The sequence below is a fragment of the Taurulus bubalis genome, assembly GCF_910589615.1.
Source record: "Taurulus bubalis genome assembly, chromosome: 13".
Taxonomy (NCBI): Eukaryota; Metazoa; Chordata; class Actinopteri; order Perciformes; family Cottidae; genus Taurulus; species Taurulus bubalis.
In genome coordinates, this window is record NC_136601.1 from 14,455,393 (window position 1) to 14,476,381 (window position 20,989).

At 39.5% G+C, this 20,989-nt stretch overlaps 3 protein-coding genes across 3 annotated transcripts in view; all 3 read right to left on the bottom strand.

Annotated features, from left to right (window-relative positions):
* The window catches only part of LOC306745575 (protocadherin alpha-C2-like), a gene marked incomplete at its 5' end in the record, with an annotated part of 179,663 nt that extends 166,698 nt beyond the window's left edge, over positions 1-12,965 (bottom strand). Inside the window, one exon of the mRNA XM_079228390.1 lies at positions 10,608-12,965. Coding sequence (XP_079084516.1) covers positions 10,608-12,965 — 2,358 coding nt within the window. The remainder of the gene's footprint in view (positions 1-10,607) is intronic.
* Positions 740-7,024, bottom strand: LOC306745688 (protocadherin alpha-3-like; the record flags this gene model as incomplete). Its single annotated transcript, XM_079228521.1, has 2 exons — positions 740-2,694; positions 6,580-7,024. 2 exons carry the CDS (start codon positions 7,022-7,024, stop codon positions 740-742), a joined length of 2,400 nt encoding a protein of 799 aa, XP_079084647.1.
* Positions 7,054-10,107, bottom strand: LOC306745689 (protocadherin alpha-3-like; the record flags this gene model as incomplete). Its single annotated transcript, XM_079228522.1, has 2 exons — positions 7,054-7,092; positions 7,756-10,107. The coding sequence occupies 2 exons, from the start codon at positions 10,105-10,107 to the stop codon at positions 7,054-7,056; spliced, it is 2,391 nt and encodes a 796-aa protein (XP_079084648.1).
* Positions 12,966-20,989: the final 8,024 nt, after the last annotated feature.

Below are 20,989 nucleotides of genomic sequence, written 5' to 3' on the forward strand. Positions count from 1 at the left end.
TCGGCTCGTGTGCTTGATTCAAATATCTTCTGTGCTCTGTTCAGTAGAAAACAAAAGCCTTGAAAGGGGAGGGATGAAACCGTCTATGGCTTACCGATGTAATAGTGACACCCAGAGGTTTTTAGCAAACTGCACTATTTTAATATCTATAGTTTGACTTCACGTCTTCTTAAGCCTCTGCCTATAGTGGAATATTAATTGATAATTTCCTTATTTGTTTTGTTCATTAGCGTTACATGTCTGTTTGACACAGTCATGCGTGTCATGACCATAGACAGCAACTTCAAGAAGACGCACAGCTTTTCTCTAAAGTAAAAGTAGTATTGCTCAAACAACTCAACAGAAACACTGCAACATATTCGAGCCTTTCGTTCAGTTAAAAAGTAGGGAGTTGGGATATTATGAGACCCAAATTTCAAAAAAGCACTCCCCATCCCCAAAACAATGTTGGGCTGGGAAACAAGAACATTTTCATTTCAGCACCATGGACAGTGTTCTTAATAAAAGTAAATATAGTTATGAGTTTGTATGTGCAGAGACAACTGAGAGAATAGCACAGAGTAGATTCGCACTTGTATTTAAAAAATCAATGAAAAAATCTCAATGTAAATTAACACTTTGTATGATGAACGAGCCATAAACATGACACAAAAAGTGTTTTTATAGTTATATTTGGTACTTGTCTCTGTGCAAACGGCAATAGAGACACAATAAGAAGCAAACTTCGATCAATGCACAATCAAAGAATGATATGTTCGTAAATATATTGCATGAAACGCTTTTTTTGTCTTACCTCTCCAGCTGTCCTCCTGTCAGGGAGCATGAGTGTGTTCGCGTGGCTTCCCGGGACTATAGTAGATCCTACACTCATTCTGGGTCCAACTAGCATGTAGCGTTTCTCTCCAGATCTGTACTGGATGCTGTGACACAGTGTCCCGTCATAATTAGGCTCTTGTAGATATTTAGAAGTATAGTCTGTGGATTTAGAGCACTGCATTGCAATCAGCACGATGATACTGATGAGAAAAAGAGTTGAAACGGAGCCCAAAGTTATCATCAGGTAGAAAGTCACGTTATTATCCTCTTCATGCATTGTTGCACTTTTAACATCAGAGGCAGCAAAAGCCTCTTTGGGCTCCACAACTTTGACAATCACAGTAGCTGTTGCTGAGAGTGACACGTTCCCATTGTCTTTCACCAGTATGACCAGTTTATGCTGAGCCTCGTCTGTCTCTGTGAATGAGCGAAGTGTTCTGATCTGTCCTGTATAGCGGTCCAACCCAAAGAGACTGTGGTCAGTAACTTCCTGCAGTGAAAACAGCAGCCAGCCGTTATATCCTATATCAGCGTCATAGGCTCTGACTTTAGTCACCAAGTGTCCTGCGTTCACATTGCGGGGAATCTCCTCCACACCTTCAGCAGAACCGTTAGAGCTGACCGGATACAGGATGACTGGAGCGTTGTCGTTCTGATCCAGAATGAACACGTTCACTGTGACGTTGCTGCTTAGTGACGGAGTTCCAGAATCTGTGGCGACAACTTGGAACTGGAACGTTTTCAGACTTTCAAAGTCAAAACTTTTTAGCGCCAAAATATCTCCATTATCAGAGTTTATGTTAATAAAGGATGTTACATCATTTTCAGTTGCTCCTCTTACAACATGGAAAGAAATCGCTGCATTGGCATTCACGTCTTTATCCGTTGCGCTCACAGAGAATATTGACTTTCCAGCAACGTTATTTTCTATCAGGTAAAACTGTAATGGATTTTGTTCGAAATGTGGTCGATTGTCATTTGCATCTGATATCTGAATACTCAATGTTTTAACAGTAGATAAGGGAGGTTCACCACAATCAGTGGCTTGTATTGTTATTTCATAATGTGACACCGCCTCTCGATCCAGAAATCCTTTCGTGACAATTGAATATATGTTCTCCTTATAGGAGGGCTTTAATTCAAAAGGCACGTCTGAGGTTATGCTTGTTATAATTTTTCCATTGACGCCGCCGTCTTTATCCACAGCACTCAGCAATGAAATTACTGTCCCAGGCTTTGAGTCTTCAGACACTATATTTGACAGTGACGTCACATCTATTTCTGGTGGATTATCATTGACGTCTTTAATCTTTATAATGACTCTACATTCACCTGTCAGTGGAGGTGTTCCTTTATCTGATGCCTCAACATCAAGTTTATAAACATCATTTTCCTCATAGTCCACCACTCCTTTTACCCTGATCTCTCCAGTTAATTTGTCCAACTCAAAAATGTCATATACTTTTTTCTTCAGAGTTTTGCCAAGACTGTATTCAATTTGGCTGTTGATACCTTCATCGGGATCTGTTGCATTAATTTGAAATATTGAAGTACCGATGGGGACATTTTCGTGTATTGTAATTTGGTAAATCTCTTGACTGAACATCGGGCGATTATCATTACTGTCAAGAACAATAATAGAAACATTTAGTTTTCCAGATTTTGCAGGTTTACCTCCATCAACTGCTGTAACCAGTAGCGTGTGTTTGTCCTTTTGTTCTCTATCCAACGATTTTTTCAGCACTAAAAATGGTATTTTGTCCTCATCGCTTTGACGGATGTCTACTTCAAAATAATCGTTTGCTGTTAAAGTGTATGTACGGATAGAGTTAATGCCCGCATCGGGATCACGAGCAGCGTGCAGTTGGAAACGCTTCCCTGGTAATGTTTGTTCACCGATTTCAAATTTCTGTTCATTTTCAGGGAAACTAGGAAAGTGATCATTGACGTCAGTAATTTCTACAACTACATAGTGCATTTCCAAGGGGTTTTCAACCAGAATTTTTAGCTCCATTAGACATGCACCACCACCGTGACACAGCTCCTCTCTGTCGATTTTCCTGTGGACAAACAGAGCTCCATTGTCCTGGTTTACCTCAAAAAATGTCTCCTTTGATCCAGAAACAACACGGAACCGTCGGTCAGATAACGAGGTGATTTCAATGCCAAGATCCTTCGCAACATTTCCAACAACAGTTCCTTCTTTCGCCTCCTCTGGAATAGAGTATCTTATCTGAGCAAAAGCCTGCTTTCCGATGAAAAGCAATAGAGCCATTTGAAACACAAACATGTCCCTTTGTCGACCTTGTCTGTCGGCCCCCATATTAAACTACAACTTCGACAAAATACGAGGAAGGATTTTACTGCAACAAAAAGATATCTATGTCCAACCTGTTTTCCGTCGAATAATGTAAAAATCCATAACGTGAATCCATCGGCTGGCGTTCTATATTCAAATAACCTGCCCTGCTGTAAATGACAGACAAAAGATTTTTCAGGGGAGGTACAACGTCTTCAATAATTTCCCAATGTTACAGTGACACCCGGAGGGCATTAATGGAACGAAAGATAATATATATATATATATATATATATATATATATATATATATATATATATATATATATATATATATATATATATATATATTCAGGAATATATTATAGTTTTGTCCAATTCATAGTTGGTAACTTTGATCTTGGTCTGCAACAATATATTTGTGCAAAAATGTAATAGAGATGGACCGATAAGATATAACACAAAACACGAGTTTAACATGTAGTGTGTTGCTCTCTGTATCTCTTTTTCTCTCTCTATCGTATAAGTTATCGTATTGCTTGTTTTTAAGCACTATTTGTGTCCGCTGAAGTTCTTATTAATGTACGAAGTGTTAGTGAATATGGCAAATGGACTTGTGCTTGCACTTCTCTACTGACTACTACATTCACACGCATGCATATACTGATGGAAGGGGCTGCACGGTGCCGCCTGCCCATCAGGACTAACTAACATGTATTCGCATTGACACAGCGCAGTCGCAGCCTACGAGCTATTTGGGGTTCAGTGTTTTCCCCGAAATGGACTATCGGAGCCGGGGATCTTTTGGTTGAAGGACGACCCGCTCTATCAACCACAGTCGCTCCAAATATGATCGCGTTTCTCTATCATTATGTTTGAAAACAAATAGTCAAGATATTGCAGGAATAGGATGATGTGTAGTGTACTTGTCATTCATTCAGTCATGTGTTGCTCAGTATTTAAACAATGAAGTCTGTACACACTGAACACATAACTCAACCGAAACACCGCCAAAATGCATGCCTCTCAATATATTACTTGTGAAAATGTCATGTACTGTTTAGAGGCGTTCACTGTCAAAAACAAATTTAACAAGAGTTCCTAAACAGAGCAATGATTTCTAGATTTGTTTTAGTAAGTCTCCATTCCTCGATCAAAGAAAAGCGTTTCAAAACCATGGAAAGAGCTGTATTTGTGGTTGATCTTACCTCTCCAGGGGTCCTCCTGTCAGGGGTCATGATAATGTTGTTTCTGGTGTTAAATACAAGATGGATTCGCTTAATACAACACGTGTGGACGGAATATTAACTGGATGTGGAATACAATGTTCTTTCAGAACAACAGGCCGAGTTATTGTTTGCATGTTTGCGAACCATTAATTCAACTTATCCTAAACAAATCCCCCACTCAAAAAAACAATATTTCAGCACCACGGAAAGCACAGTTTCACATCAGAGAGAACGGCACACAAAATCCCTATGTCTCTCTTTCTGCATATAACTGACTACAATTAAATATGTGTTGTGCGAAAGCATTATGTACTAACAAAACAATGTCTTACCTCTCCAGCTGTCCTCCTGTCAGGGAGCATGAGTGTGTTCGCGTGGCTTCCCGGGACTATAGTAGATCCTACACTCATTCTGGGTCCAACTAGCATGTAGCGTTTCTCTCCAGATCTGTACTGGATGCTGTGACACAGTGTCCCGTCATAATTAGGCTCTTGTAGGTATTTAGAAGTATAGTCTGTGGATTTAGAGCACTGCATTGCAATCAGCACGATGATACTGATGAGAAAAAGAGTTGAAACGGAGCCCAAAGTTATCATCAGGTAGAAAGTCACGTTGTTATCCTCCTCATCCATTGTTGCACTTTTAACATCAGAGGCAGCAAAAGCCTCTTTGGGCTCCACAACTTTGACAATCACAGTAGCTGTTGCTGAGAGTGATACGTTCCCATTGTCTTTCACCAGTATGACCAGTTTATGCTGAGCCTCGTCTGTCTCTGTGAATGAGCGAAGTGTTCTGATCTGTCCTGTATAGCGGTCCAACCCAAAGAGACTGTGGTCAGTAACTTCCTGCAGTGAAAACAGCAGCCAGCCGTTATATCCTATATCAGCGTCATAGGCTCTGACTTTAGTCACCAAGTGTCCTGCGTTCACATTGCGGGGAATCTCCTCCACACCTTCAGCAGAACCGTTCGAGCTGACTGGATACAGGATGACTGGAGCGTTGTCGTTCTGATCCAGAATGAACACGTTCACTGTGACGTTGCTGCTTAGTGACGGAGTTCCAGAATCTGTGGCGACAACTTGGAACTGGAACGTTTTCAGATTTTCAAAGTCAAAACTTTTTAGCGCGGATATGTGTCCGTTTTCTGAATTTACTTTCAGAAAAGATGTTATATCACGATGCAGTCCGTTAGCTCTCGCAATGTGGTATGATATTGCTGCATTTTCATTCAGATCACTATCAGCTGCGCTTACAGAATATATTGATCCTCCGGGTACATTGTTTTCTACCAAATAAAGTTCAAATGGATTCTGACTGAAAAATGGCCTGTTGTCATTTACATCTGCCACCTGCACAAGGAAGGATTTTACAGTTGAAAGTGGAGGCTCCCCACAGTCAGTAGCTGTTATTATGATATCATAATGGGAGACAATTTCTCTGTCTAAACGCCCCTTTGTAACTAGAGAGTACATGTTTTCCTCAATGGATGGTGTTAAATCAAACGGAACATTACCCAAGATTTTACAAATTACTTTCCCATTTATTCCAGAATCTTTGTCTGTAACACTAATAAGTGATATTACTGTGCCAGGCTTTGAATCTTCTGCTACTATGTTGGACAATGATGTTACCTCAATGTCCGGCTGGTTGTCATTCACGTCTTTTATTTTGATCACAACTCCACTTTCAGCCGTCCAGGGTGGCTGGCCTTTATCTGATGCCTGTAGATCCAGTCTATAAATCTCCGTGTCCTCAAAGTCCACTTTTCCTTTCATTCTAATCTCACCAGTAACGCTGTCTAATTCAAATGTATCGTACACTTTTTTCTTCTGTGTTTTTCCAAACGTATATTCAATTTCGCTGTTCGACCCTTCATCTAAATCTGTTGCGTTGATTTGTATTACAAGAGTTCCTATCGGGGCATTTTCATCTAATGACACAGTATATATATCTTTGCTGAACACAGGGCGGTTATCATTTATATCCAGCACAGTTATAGTCAAATTAAGGCTCCCAGATTTCGACGGACTTCCGCCATCAAGAGCCGTTAACACTAAATGGTGTTCTGACTTTTGCTCCCTATCTAAGGGCTTTTTCAGCACTAGAAATGGTTTCTTGTCTTCCTCGCTGTCTCTGACTTCAGTGTCGAAGAAATTATTTAGGCTCAATTTATATAATCGGACTGACTGTAGACCGACATCAGGGTCTCTAGCAGCATGAATTTTGAAACGAGTACCTGGAGGAGTATGCTCTGCTATTTGCAGTTGCTGCTCGCTTTCTGGAAAAATCGGCGAATGGTCATTAACATCCAAGATTTCAACGCCGACGTAATGTATTTCCAGTGGGCTTTCTACAACAATTTTCAGATTTATCAAACAAACCTTGATTCCATCACAGAGCTCTTCGCGGTCCACGATATGCCCAATATACAAGACTCCATTGTTTTGGTTTAACTGAAACAGAGCATGGTTGGGCCCCGACACAATGCGAAACCGCCTGTCTGTCAAAGTGCTGATGTCAAGCCCTAAATCCTTGGCAACATTTCCGACTGGGGATCCCACTTGTACTTCCTCTGGAACAGAGTATCGAAGCTGAGCCAAAATCCGTTCCCCACAGCACAGCAAGAAAATCCCGGTAACCCACCAGCAGCTCACTCGGCGCCTTTGTCCTCGTTCTCCCATTGTGAAACCAAAACAATGAAGACTTTCTTTTAGAAAGATTCAGTGAACCGATTGCTCATCGAACCAGTCTGAGAAGATCCAATTCACAATTATCAAATGTAAGCTTTTAAACATTAACCGCTGTACATATTACTTGATACATAGCCATGATGTGTAGTCCGTCAGCGTACCTCCTATAAGAGTTGAACCAGAGATGGGCAGGGCTTCTACAGGATGAGCAATACATCCACTATATAGGCCACACTGACACCATGTGACCAGTCGCTAACAACACCATATGAAATCCATAATGTGTTGCTTCACTATACCTTCTTCTCTATTAAAACAAGACAGACATATGCCTGATGGACTTCGCAATTGTTGTTTGTTATAACAGGAGGTACATATTGTAAATCTGGCCAGTTTTTTTTTTTTCTGGTGTTAAATACACGATGGATTCGCTTAATACAAAACATGCGGATGAACGTTAGGATACTAACTGGATGTGGAATACAATGTTAATTCAGAACAACAAGCCGAGTGATTATTTGCATGTTCGCGATCCATTAATTCAATTTATCCTAAAAAAAATCCCCCACTCAAAAAACAATATTTCAGCACCACGGAAAGCGCAGTTTCACTTCAGAGAGAACGACATACAAAACCCCTATGCCTCTCTTTCTGCATATAACTGACTACAATTAAATATGTGTTGTGCGAAAGCATTATGTAAAAACAAAACAATATCTTACCTCTCCAGTCATAGTCCTCCTGTCAGGGAGCATGAGTGTGTTCGCGTGGCTTCCCGGGACTATAGTAGACCCTACACTCATTCTGGGTCCAACTAGCATGTAGCGTTTCTCTCCAGATCTGTACTGGATGCTGTGACACAGTGTCCCGTCATAATTAGGCTCTTGTAGATATTTAGAAGTATAGTCTGTGGATTTAGAGCACTGCATTGCAATCAGCACGATGATACTGATGAGAAAAAGAGTTGAAACTGAGCCCAAAGTTATCATCAGGTAGAAAGTCACGTTGTTATCCTCCTCATCCATTGTTGCACTTTTAACATCAGAGGCAGCAAAAGCCTCTTTGGGCTCCACAACTTTGACAATCACAGTAGCTGTTGCTGAGAGTGACACGTTCCCATTGTCTTTCACCAGTATGACCAGTTTATGCTGAGCCTCGTCTGTCTCTGTGAATGAGCGAAGTGTTCTGATCTGTCCTGTATAGCGGTCCAACCCAAAGAGACTGTGGTCAGTAACTTCCTGCAGTGAAAACAGCAGCCAGCCGTTATATCCTATATCAGCGTCATAGGCTCTGACTTTAGTCACCAAGTGTCCTGCGTTCACATTGCGGGGAATCTCCTCCACACCTTCAGCAGAACCGTTAGAGCTGACTGGATACAGGATGACTGGAGCGTTGTCGTTCTGGTCCAGAATGAACACGTTCACTGTGACGTTGCTGCTTAGTGACGGAGTTCCTGAATCTGTGGCGACAACTTGGAACTGGAACGTTTTCAGATTTTCAAAGTCAAAACTTTTTAGGGCCGATATGTGTCCGTTTTCCGAATTTACATTCAGAAAAGATGTTATATCACGATGCAGTCCGTTACCTCTCGCAATGTGATATGCTATGGCTGCATTTTCATTCAAATCAATATCAGCTGCACTTACAGAATATATTGATCCTCCGGGTACATTGTTTTCTACCAAATAAAGTTCGAATGGATTCTGACTGAAAAGTGGCCTGTTGTCATTTACATCTGCCACCTGAACAAGGAAAGATTTTACAGTTGAAAGTGGAGGATCACCACAGTCAGTAGCTGTTATTGTGATATCATAATGGGAGACAATTTCTCTGTCTAAACGCCCCTTTGTAACTAGAGAGTACATGTTTTCCTCAATGGATGGTGTTAAATCAAACGGAACATTACCTAATATTTTACAAATGACTTTTCCATTTAAGCCCGAATCTTTGTCCGTAACACTAATAAGTGATATTACTGTGCCAGGCTTTGAATCTTCTGCTACTATGTTGGACAATGATGTTACCTCAATGTCCGGCTGGTTGTCATTCACGTCTTTTATTTTGATCACAACTCTACTTTCTGCCGTCCATGGTAGATCGCTTTTATCTGATGCCTGTATATCCAGTCTATAAATCTCCGTGTCCTCAAAGTCCACGTTTCCTTTCATTCTAATCTCACCAGTAACGCTGTCTAATTCAAATGTATCGTACACTTTTCTCTTCTGTGTTTTTCCAAACGTATATTCAATTTCGCTGTTCGACCCTTCATCTAAATCTGTAGCGTTTAATTGTATTACAAGAGTTCCTATCGGGGCATTTTCATCTAATGTCACAGTATATATCTCTTTGCTGAACACAGGACGGTTATCATTTGCATCCAGCACAGTTATAGTCAAATTAAGGCTCCCAGATTTCGACGGACTTCCGCCATCAAGAGCCGTTAACACTAAATGGTGTTCTGACTTTTGCTCCCTATCTAAGGGCTTTTTCAGCACTAGAAATGGTATCTTGTCCTCCTCGCTGTCTCTGATTTCAGTGTCGAAGAAATTATTTGGGCTCAATTTATATAATCGGACTGACTGTAGACCGACATCAGGGTCTCTAGCAGCATGAATTTTGAAACGAGTACCTGGAGGAGTATGCTCTGCTATTTGCAGTTGCTGCTCGCTTTCTGGAAAAATCGGCGAATGGTCATTAACATCCAAGATTTCAACGCCGACGTAATGTATTTCCAGTGGGCTTTCTACAACAACTTTCAGATTTATCAAACAAACCTTGATTCCATCACAGAGCTCTTCGCGGTCCACGATATGCCCAATATACAAGACTCCATTGTTTTGGTTTAACTGAAACAGAGCATGGTTGGGCCCCGACACAATGCGAAACCGCCTGTCTGTCAAAGTGCTGATGTCAAGCCCTAAATCCTTGGCAACATTTCCGACTGGAGATCCCACTTGTACTTCCTCTGAAACAGAGTATCGAAGCTGAGCCAAAATCCGTTCCCCACAGCACAGCAAGAAAATCCCGGTAACCCACCAGCAGCTCACTCGGCGCCTTTGTCCTCGTTCTCCCATTGTGAAGCAAAAAAAATGAAGGCTTTCTTTTAGCAAAATTCAGTGAACCGATTGCTCATCGAACCAGTCTGATAAGATCCATTCCACGATTCTCTAATGTAAGCTTTTAAACATACATATTAGCCGCTGTACATACTTGACACATATGATGTGTCCGTCAGCGTACCTCCTATAAGAGTTGAACCAGAGATGGGCAGGGCTTCTACAGGAAGATCAACATATCCACTATATAGGCCACACTGACACCATGTGACCAGTGGGCAACAATACCACCCCGACTGTTTTGCTTCACTACCTTCCTCTCTATTAAAGAAAGACTGCAATATGCCTGATGGACTTCGCAATTAGTACAGTTTTTTTAGAACAGGAGACACATATTGTAAATCTGGCCAAATATTTGTCTGTGTGTTAAATACACAATGGCGTCTCTTTTCTGTGTTTTGACTACAATTAAATATGTGTTGTGCAAGAGCATGATATAAAATAAAATAACGTCTTACCTCTACAGGTGTCCTCCTGTCAGGGAGCATGAGTGTGTTCGCGTGGCTTCCCGGGACTATAGTAGACCCTACACTCATTCTGGGTCCAACTAGCATGTAGCGTTTCTCTCCAGATCTGTACTGGATGCTGTGACACAGTGTCCCGTCATAATTAGGCTCTTGTAGATATTTAGAAGTATAGTCAGTGGATTTAGAGCACTGCATTGCAATCAGCACGATGATACTGATGAGAAAAAGAGTTGAAACTGAGCCCAAAGTTATCATCAGGTAGAAAGTCACGTTATTATCCTCCTCATCCATTGTTGCACTTTTAACATCAGAGGCAGCAAAAGCCTCTTTGGGCTCCACAACTTTGACAACCACAGTAGCTGTTGCTGAGAGTGACACGTTCCCATTGTCTTTCACCAGTATGACCAGTTTATGCTCCGCCTCGTCTGTCTCTGTGAATGAGCGAAGTGTTCTGATCTGTCCTGTATAGCGGTCCAACCCAAAGAGACTGTGGTCAGTAACTTCCTGCAGTGAAAACAGCAGCCAGCCGTTATATCCTATATCAGCGTCATAGGCTCTGACTTTAGTCACCAAGTGTCCTGCGTTCACATTGCGGGGAATCTCCTCCACACCTTCAGCAGAACCGTTCGAGCTGACTGGATACAGGATGACTGGAGCGTTGTCGTTCTGATCCAGAATGAACACGTTCACTGTGACGTTGCTGCTTAGTGACGGAGTTCCAGAATCTGTGGCGACAACTTGGAACTGGAACGTTTTCAGAGTTTCAAAGTCAAAACTTTTTAGAGCGGAAATAGTGCCATTGGCTTCATTTATATTTAAAAATGAAGTTATACTGGGCCCTGAACTCTTGCGGTCGAGTGAATATGTGACTGCAGCATTTTCGCCTCCATCCGTATCTTCCGCTTTCACAGAAAAAAATGGCATCCCAGCCTTGTTATTTTCAGGCATATAAAAATGATATGGGCTTTCAGTGAACAAAGGACTATTGTCATTGACATCTAGCACCTCTACCTGTATAACCTTCGTTGACGACAGGGCGGGGTTCCCTAAATCCTTAGCCGTTATTGTGATATCGTACATATCTATGGTCTCCTTATCTAGGTTGTCCTTGGTGACCAACGAATATGACTGTCCGTCAGGGGACGGCTTTAAGTCAAAAGGTAAATGACTGGGCACACTGCAGACCACCTGTCCGTTCACACCCGAGTCAAGGTCCGTCACACCCATCAACGCCACCACCGTGCCAGGAGGTGCATCCTCTGGAATGCGACTTGAAAGGGATGTGATGTCTATGTCGGGTTGATTGTCGTTCACGTCTTCCACTCTAACAACCACGTTGCAGTGTGTGGAGAGAGACACTACACCTTTGTCCGCAGCCAGTATCTTAATTTCATAGACTTGCTTTGCTTCGTAATCAAGACCTCCTTTTACGGTCAGTTTGCCAGTTATGCTATTCAAATCAAACGGTTCAGATGAGAGTCCTCTAAACTTATTCCTTAAAGAATATTCAATCTCGCCGTTCACCCCTTCATCCGAGTCCGATGCATTTACTGTCAGCAGAAATGTTCCTGCAGGTGCGTTTTCCTTTATCGTTATGGTGTATTTCTGTTTACCACACACTGGTGAGTTGTCATTTACATCAGACACAATAACAGTGATATTAATAGCACTAGATTGTGGTGGTTTACCACCATCACTTGCTGTTAAGAGTAACCAGTGTTTAGCGGAGTGTTCTCGATCCAAAGGTCGCTGTAAGATTAGAAATGGAACCTTTCCATCCTCCCCAAATTCTTCCGTTTCCAGCCGAAAATACTGGTTGTGGTTTAGCTTGTATGACTGTAAGGAATTCAAACCAACATCCATGTCGTGTGCTCCTTCCATTTGAAATCGAGATCCAACTATGGCGGACTCCAGCACCTCTAATGTGTAGTTGTCTTCAGGAAATTTCGGCGAATTGTCGTTTACATCGAGTATTTCAACAGTTATTTGGTGCATCTCGAGGGGATTTTCTACCACTGCTTTCAGATTTGTGATGCATGGAGCCGTTTTTGCACACAGGTCCTCTCTGTTTATTCTCTGGTTCACTAACAAACCTCCATCTCTCGGATTTACCTTAAACAGATCCTGCTTTGTTCCTGACACAACACGAAGATTCCTATCCGTCAGTCTTCCAAGATCTAATCCAAGGTCTTTTGCCACATTTCCAACTGCCGTACCTAATTTCAATTCTTCCTGAATGGAATACCGTATTTGAGCAGATATTCCTTCCAAATTAGTCACAATCAGCAGGGTCAGAGAAAAATAAATCCAAACATCCAGCCATTGTTCTTTGATGTTCGTTATCGCCATTTTTAGGAAAAAGCCGTTTAAGCAACGGTCTTCAATCCGTTAACAAAATAGTTACGGAGACCTCTCACGGATAGTTAACGATAAAGGTCTGCTTCTGCCTCCATTCGGACAAAAAAATGAAAGATGTTTAGTCCAGTCTCTCAATCCGTCTCTTTGGGTCGTCACTGAATGCACTTGTACAATTATACCCCGTCACACACACACAGCCACCGTGCAGATATACAGTATAACAGCACCACCCATTGCCACTGTTACGATGGTGCGGGGACGATAATACGTGTTCCTCCAGTATGTGATCTTACTGAAATAATTTCACACATCTGCATTCAGGCAGTAGACGCCCCAATAGCAGTAGAAATGGTAATCACATCAAGACAAGTTGTTGTTTTATCATGTCTGTGGTCCTACAAGCAGGTCCTGAAAAACACACACTCTTATAATTATTAGACTTTATTGGATATGGACATCACAGTATAGCATTATAATTATAACATCTATATGCACAACAACCTGTACTGTGTTGAGTGTTTGTAGCGAAGTAGTTCCTAATTTACAACGCCTGTCCCCAGGAGGCTTTTATGTTTTTTTTTTAAATAAAATAAAAAACGAGAATACATCCACAAAAGCATACATACACAAAGTAAAAGTGTGTGTTACAGGGGCGTTTGGTGTGTGAACAATGTTGTTTCTCTTTTAGAAGACCTTTATTAATAACATTACAATTGTATTGTACTTTCAATTCAATTCAGTTTATTTTGTATAGCCCCAAATCACGAATACAAATTTACCTCGGAGGGCTTTACAATCTGTACACATAACATCTCTGTCCCGGGACCTCACATCGGATCAGGAAAAACTCCATTTCAAAACCATTTCACTTCCAGTTCTGTTGGAGGGAGTTCCTTTGCTTTGCTCCTCGAACAGAAAAGAAAGAATGACCAAATGAGGTCCTGCGCATAGCAACCCGGCCGTTCCCCGTGTGTTAATTTACTGGTGTGCTGGTGTCTTTTAATAAATTAATTGAGCAGGGAAGGAGCATAACCAAACTGAGAGCAATGCTTGTTTTTCCAACAATGTCTCAAATAGCCTATTTCAACCTGCACTTTTTTTATTATTATTATGTCGTGCCCTGTTGCTTTATAATGCATGTTTCGCACAACAGTTCATCTTATCATTGGAATCACGTTTGCCCAAACAGTCGACTTTTAATGTTGTCACATGTGAAAAAACATTTAAGAAAGTAAATCCCAATTGAATTATCTCTACAGAAATTTCAGAGAATAACTATTGGAATCTAAATGTGTTAGCTGAAAGTGAACAACTAGAAAATTAATGCACGGGAGCAATTCATATTTTCTTACCTGCAACACATGTTAGTTTCCTCTAAAGCTCGGTAATAATTGAATTATAGTGAAAACAAGATTTCCATGAAAGAAAAATTAAAACCGTGACTAATTTTAGAATTTTGTTACATTATGTGGATATGCAAGCAATTAATTGTAATTAATTAATTGAAACTCTACTACTTGAACACGGCTCTATGTCAATGTATCAGTAAATCATTCAAAACCCTCAATCTCTCTCAATCTAATCAGAATGGATTCATATAAAGGAATACGTAATGACTCAAATGCATTATGTGAAGAAATGGCTAGAGATTATAACCTCCTTGATGTAATATGTTGAAAACAAAAACTGGACATATGAGAAATGAGAAACGTTTGTGTTTTTGCTGCTTGTGAACAAGAAAACAAAACAAAAATGCTGAAGACATGTGAGCTATTTTTAACAGTTCAATGCTTTTGAGTGAAGTATTCTAATCTTCACCTACTCACATGGCTGAAAGTTAATTAGAGTTTGGAAACACATCACCTTAACAAGTCACCTGAGCACTTGGTGGCAAGGGTCTGACTGATGTTGAAGGATATGCTGTTCCCACCACACTTAGTTAAAATAACTGCAATACTACAAAAAAAAAAAAACTATTCACATTCCATAGTTGTGACAGCAAATGTATGTAATTCATTTATTGAAACTGTACCACTTGAACACTGCCTCTATTTATTTGTATTAATGGCCAATTTACATAGTTCTTTCCAGGAAATGTCTTTTAAATAATTGCATCATTTCAAAATGATGGAACCTAAAATAAAGCAAATGTTCTATTGTATGCTAATGCAGTAAAGCAGCTGACCTTCACCATTCTCTCTGCTTAAACTGCTCTGCATCACACTCCCACAATCACTGTCATATTGAAGAGGTGGGCAGTGACATCCCATGGATTGAACCTGCAAATGCAGATGTGACGAACCCACTCGTATGTCTGCTCTGATTGGTTCATATGTCACTGTGCGCCATGCTGCTGCAGTGCATGCGATTGTGTAGAATACGCCATGACAGATAATTACAAATAACAGTCACACTAACGGCAGCAAGGAAACACAATGACCAATAAAGTAAAACAAAATTACAAAAATAAGATTTCCCGCACCCCTCCCACATTCTAGGTAACGTATTGGTTCTGGAATTAAGCCACGAGCGCTGCCGCATTGTGCAACACCTCCTCCCATTTCTGCCGCCATCATTTCCACCATGCTGCGTTAAGGCTGCCAGAATTATTTAAATCACCTAATGTATGTTATGATCAGGTCTTGGTCGGTAGATGTATCGATACTATTTAACAGAGAACGTGAATCTGATGTCTGCACGATGCGGGTGCTGCTGTGAAGTGAAAGGGGGCGGTGTGTGGTGTGGTGTGGTGTGTGGTGTGTGTCAGAATATACATTTGCATGCAGCTTCAGAGCACACTGCGACCTCCAGCGAACAGACAGCACGTTGTCATGGCAACGCAGCTCTAATGGGCTGGTCTCTGGCCATGGTGCTGAAAGCAAGCAGCGCTCAGCAAGAAGGAAGCAGAGGGGGAGGGATGCAGGAGCTGTGAATGCTGCAGACAAAGAAAGTCAGCCGTTTCCATATGCCCTGATGCTGTTCATTCTCCACAACACATACAATACATATTCCTCTTAAAATGCATACATCTCCCTTATGGTTTAATCAAAAAGAATCAAATAATACTTGTGTACTGAATGTATCAGAGGAAAACAGCCCAGACAATATTTGTTAAAGAAACGTGTAAAATATCACTCTTAAAATCATGTGTATTTTGTCAGTAATACAAAAGTATGCAAAGCAAATAAGACCCCAGTTATACACAAAACACATTGGGGCTGTATGCACATGTATTGGCCTATTAGTGCCGGCTGGTGGTGGTTCTATTGCTTTGTTCCTCATTGGTGCATTGTTGTGCTATGTATCAGTGGTATAGTCTGCCAGTGGACTCCAACAACAGACAGCAGGCAATGTCAGAGTCTCCACTCAGGGTCAAGACGCGATGAGAAAGAAAATGTTTCTGATCTCAAGCTGCCACTTTGCTCCAAACAAATAATATTATCTAAACGAGAGCCCACACCTCTTAAGTGCTACTAACATTTAAGGGTATAGGGATCAATCAGTCAAAATAACTCATCCTGTGAGCCTAAATGTTGAGCTGCCCTTCTCACACATGAGCTCATCTCTCTGGGGAGGTGATGTAATGTGTGTGCACATGCAAAGGCAGAGACAGACCACTCACACCCATTTGGAAAAAAAACTAAATATCCTGCAAACATTGTCTCTAACACAGTGTGAACCAAACCGGCGCATGATTATTTGTATGTAATTGTAATACACAATTTGTGGCCTTTAGCTCTATTCATTAGACCATCAGTTGAGTTTTAATATTGTGTTTCTTTTTAGGATAAAGATGGTCATGATGCCCTCACAGATGGGGGATGTGCTGACTGTGATCAGTGCAGACAGGGCACATAGCTGGAGCCATGAGAGGTATCATCATGGACTTCCTCAATTGCCTGTTTTGACGCACACATATTGTGCACTTGAATTACTTTCACTGTTTAAGAAAACAACTTGAGTCATTTAAGGACTGATGCTTAGACTTAAAAAAAGGCCCAAACTAGATACTTATAGGCATAGAGACACTACTACTATAGTAGTAATATACTACACTACTACTAATATAGGCATATAGTAATATACTAGATACTACTACTAATAGAGACAATATATGCTAAGAGGCATATAGTGATCTGCAACCCTTGGTGGTTCTCAATCGGATCAGAAATGGATATAGATGTATAATAGAAAAGGAATACTTAATGACTGCCTTTTACTGTTGTGGAAAGAGAGTGTGGGCTCCTGGATTATTAAAACTGAAGATTTTATAGGAGAAGAAGAGGTCTTTAAATGTTAAAATGATGTCTTCTTGCTGCCTGTGTAAAAGGACGTGCAAGTGTGAAAAAGCTATTTTTAACAGTTCAAAGCTTTCAAGTAGGCAGAGTATTCAAATAATCACCATCTCACATTATTATACTTTGGAAATGTTATATATATATATATATATATATATATATATATATATATATATATATATATATATATATATATATATATATAGATATACTGGTGGAAACTGGTATATATATATATATATATATATATATATATATATATATATATATATATATATATATATACACATATATATACATGTATATATATATGTGTATATATATATATATATATATATATATATATATATATATATATATATATATATGTATATATATATATATATATATATATATATATATATATATATATATATATATATATATATATATATATATATATATACCAGTTTCCACCAGTAAATCCAACAATTTCCACCAGTAAATCAGGTTACTTGTTTTTAGAAAAGGGCAAATGTTTGTTTGATGTTGAAAGACATGCATGCCAAGTATGCTGCTTATCTGGTGTCATAAGTATTGTTTTAACAGTGTGCGCTCAGTGTTTCCAACAAAGTTCTCTGTATATGGCAGTGAGTAGAGCAAAATGTGGTAAATAGAGAAAGTTTTTGTGACTGTTGTTATGATTATTTGAATGCAGGGTGAAGAGTTATCACACAGCATCAATGGACTGAATTGCATTTACAATGGTTTTCATTATTTGCTATTTATTTTAGAATCTCTCAGTAAGTAAAGCAATGTTGTAGGTTTTAAAGTTAAAGTCTGGTGCACTTGTGCGTTAACTGCAATGCTACTGCAAAGTTACAATGCTCGTGGGGTTTGGACAGTGCTCTCCTTCGACAGGTAGGTGGAAGCACAAACAGAATGTTTAGCCTTTGTGTATAGCTCTCCCAGACCACTTAGAGTACAGCCAATTGATTATTTTGCTAAAATTTTTAGAATCGAATAAAAACTTGATCATTTCAAATTATTTATTCCATTTTTCTTGGACATCTTTTGTCATTATCATCCTGCACTTTGAATTCAGTATTGTAGGATTCAGTCGTTCAGCAATGCAGTTCAGTAAAGCAGTCAAATAGCATACACCAGCAATGTGTATATTATTTGCCAAATTCTATATTTTTACTACACTGTATTTTATAGATTCCCATGTGTTTTTACTCTTTTTGTCTTGTAAACTTTAATATAAATCACTGAACGTTTTCATTTGAAACTTCAATACTTACATTGTTTGTAGGGAAGTCCAGAAGTATTACTTCTTGAAGCAGTGTGGCAGAACGGAACACACATACACACACACAGAAACACACACACAGAAACACACACACATTTGCTCATGCACGCGGACGCTCACACACACGGGTGTAATTTATTTATTTATTTTGTATCTGGTTTGTTCTGGTTTTGTTGCCATATTAGCACTGTTTCAGTATCAGAGAGAAGTCATGAGATACAAGTAAAAGCCAGATCACCTTGGAAGAAGGTCTACTTTCTGGAAGAATTGTAGTGTTTTGAGCTCTCAGCTAAACTCTAAAACCCTTTCATAGTACTTTTGTGGATTACAATGGAACAGTGAGCTTTTGAAAATACATAAACAGAATACTGTAACAGGCCATGTTGTCCGTTGCTGTAGACTCCAGTCTGTTTGTGTTGACGTTAGTTGTTTCTTTGAAACATAAGAACTTTTACAAATGGTCATAAACCATGAGAACCTGTCACTCACAAAGAGAGTAAAACAATAATCTACAGAATATTCTGCCACATTCCAGAAGACATGCTGTCTTTCTAAGGTTGACTTAATACTCCATAGTGTGAAAACTACATTATGTCACATTCTCTGATAATAGAGTAACACATTAAAAAGCCATAGAACATTGCCTGCTAAAACCTGCTAAAACATACAACAACTTGTCCTTCAGTACAATGAAACAGATATTGTGTGAGGTGATTTTAATATTTGACACAAGCCGACATGTCTGTTGTTCGTCTGGACCACAAGTTGTCGCTTAATCCACTATGTGAGCCAGATGGTTTTGTCTCTCTAAATCAGCAAAAATTCCCATATCCATAAACTGTATTGCAATGTATGCATTCAAGTGACTTAGACAGGGAAATCATACCGAGAGTGGAACTGGTCGAGCCTCTGATTATCTTAGAGATTAGCTCAATGTTGTTCAAACTGACACATCAAGTGAAGGGAAACTTTAAGTAAGTTAGTTTAGTTGACAACGGTGGAACAGGCATTATGATTAAGTAAAGTACGTTTTTGACTTATTGTCATCACACGTGTAGTTTGTAGTAGATGTATTGAAGGATGACCTGCTGTGTAAACTGGAATTAAAAGTATTTTTACAAAAATGCAGCAATACCTTTGATGCAAAACTCAAGAGATTCACAAGTTCAGCATAAGTTTAATGTTCTATTTTGTCTTTGTAGTTAATAGATCATACAGACCGCAGCATACACTAAGCTCACATATTACACCTTACTACATATTGCACCATAAAAGTAACACTGTACAAAAGCACTTTATGTAGATGTTTGACTGTAAAAGATTACAACATTATACAAGTAATACAATGTGTATAATGTTGCACATACTAGTTGGCTCATATATCTGATGACAAGAGTTCCACTGTTTTTCTGTTCAGCATTGGTATTGACAAATAAAGACATATATGAAACAAATATATGCTGTATATACTGTTGTAAGTCAGTAATATCTGTATTCTTAGGTTGCATATGCAGATACACACAGTAGTCAGTAATACACATGAGCACAGCTTTCATTGGATGAAACCAGTATTCAGTATCATAAAGTAAACACTAAGTCATTAATTGAGTTTCCATGTTGTTACACAATCTCAGAAGACATTGAAATGAAGGAACATCCAGAGTTTGGCTTTGAAAATAAAAAAGTGAAAGTACATGGTCATGCGTGTGATGTATATACAGTAGTCATAATACGATATGTATCAGTCCATTCTTAAACACTCACTGCATTCACTTGTGTTCAGTTCAATCATCTCGACTCCTCTCCAGTAATGTCCAAGTGAAGGTTCAAGCACACTCTGCACATTGTAAATGAGAGTACACTTAACTTTCTTGATCCATAGAAAAGTGCTATGCTGTTGCACTTCTTCATTGCGTTCTCATCAATGTTTTGCAAAATACTTAATAGTGAGGCCTAACTACAGACAATGGATTGCTCAATATCATAAAATATCTAAAGCTATCAAAGTACTTGATTATTCCATGCAAAAACAACTGAAAGGCAGATACATAATTGCTGAAGGCCTCACTTTAATGTACTGGCTAACATAACTCAATCTCTCAGCACGCTCATATTTTGGCCTCGCTCACATATAAAGCACAACGTCAAGTACAAAACATAAAACTGCTAAAAGCTACCACATCTATAAAATACTGATTTATTTTTGTTTCACACTTTAAAATTGTAGGTTGGTGCTTTTCAGACATTTAGTTAGTTGTGCTGTTTCATATTATACATCAATGTTGTAATGGGGCAAGACAAAGCACAGCGGTTAATCATGTAATCAACATGTGTTTCATTTTTAAAGAGGAAAAATATCTCTTAAAGGCATTTCAACATCTCTGTGTCCACTCGAATAGTCCTTGTTGAGGCTTCTTTAAATATCC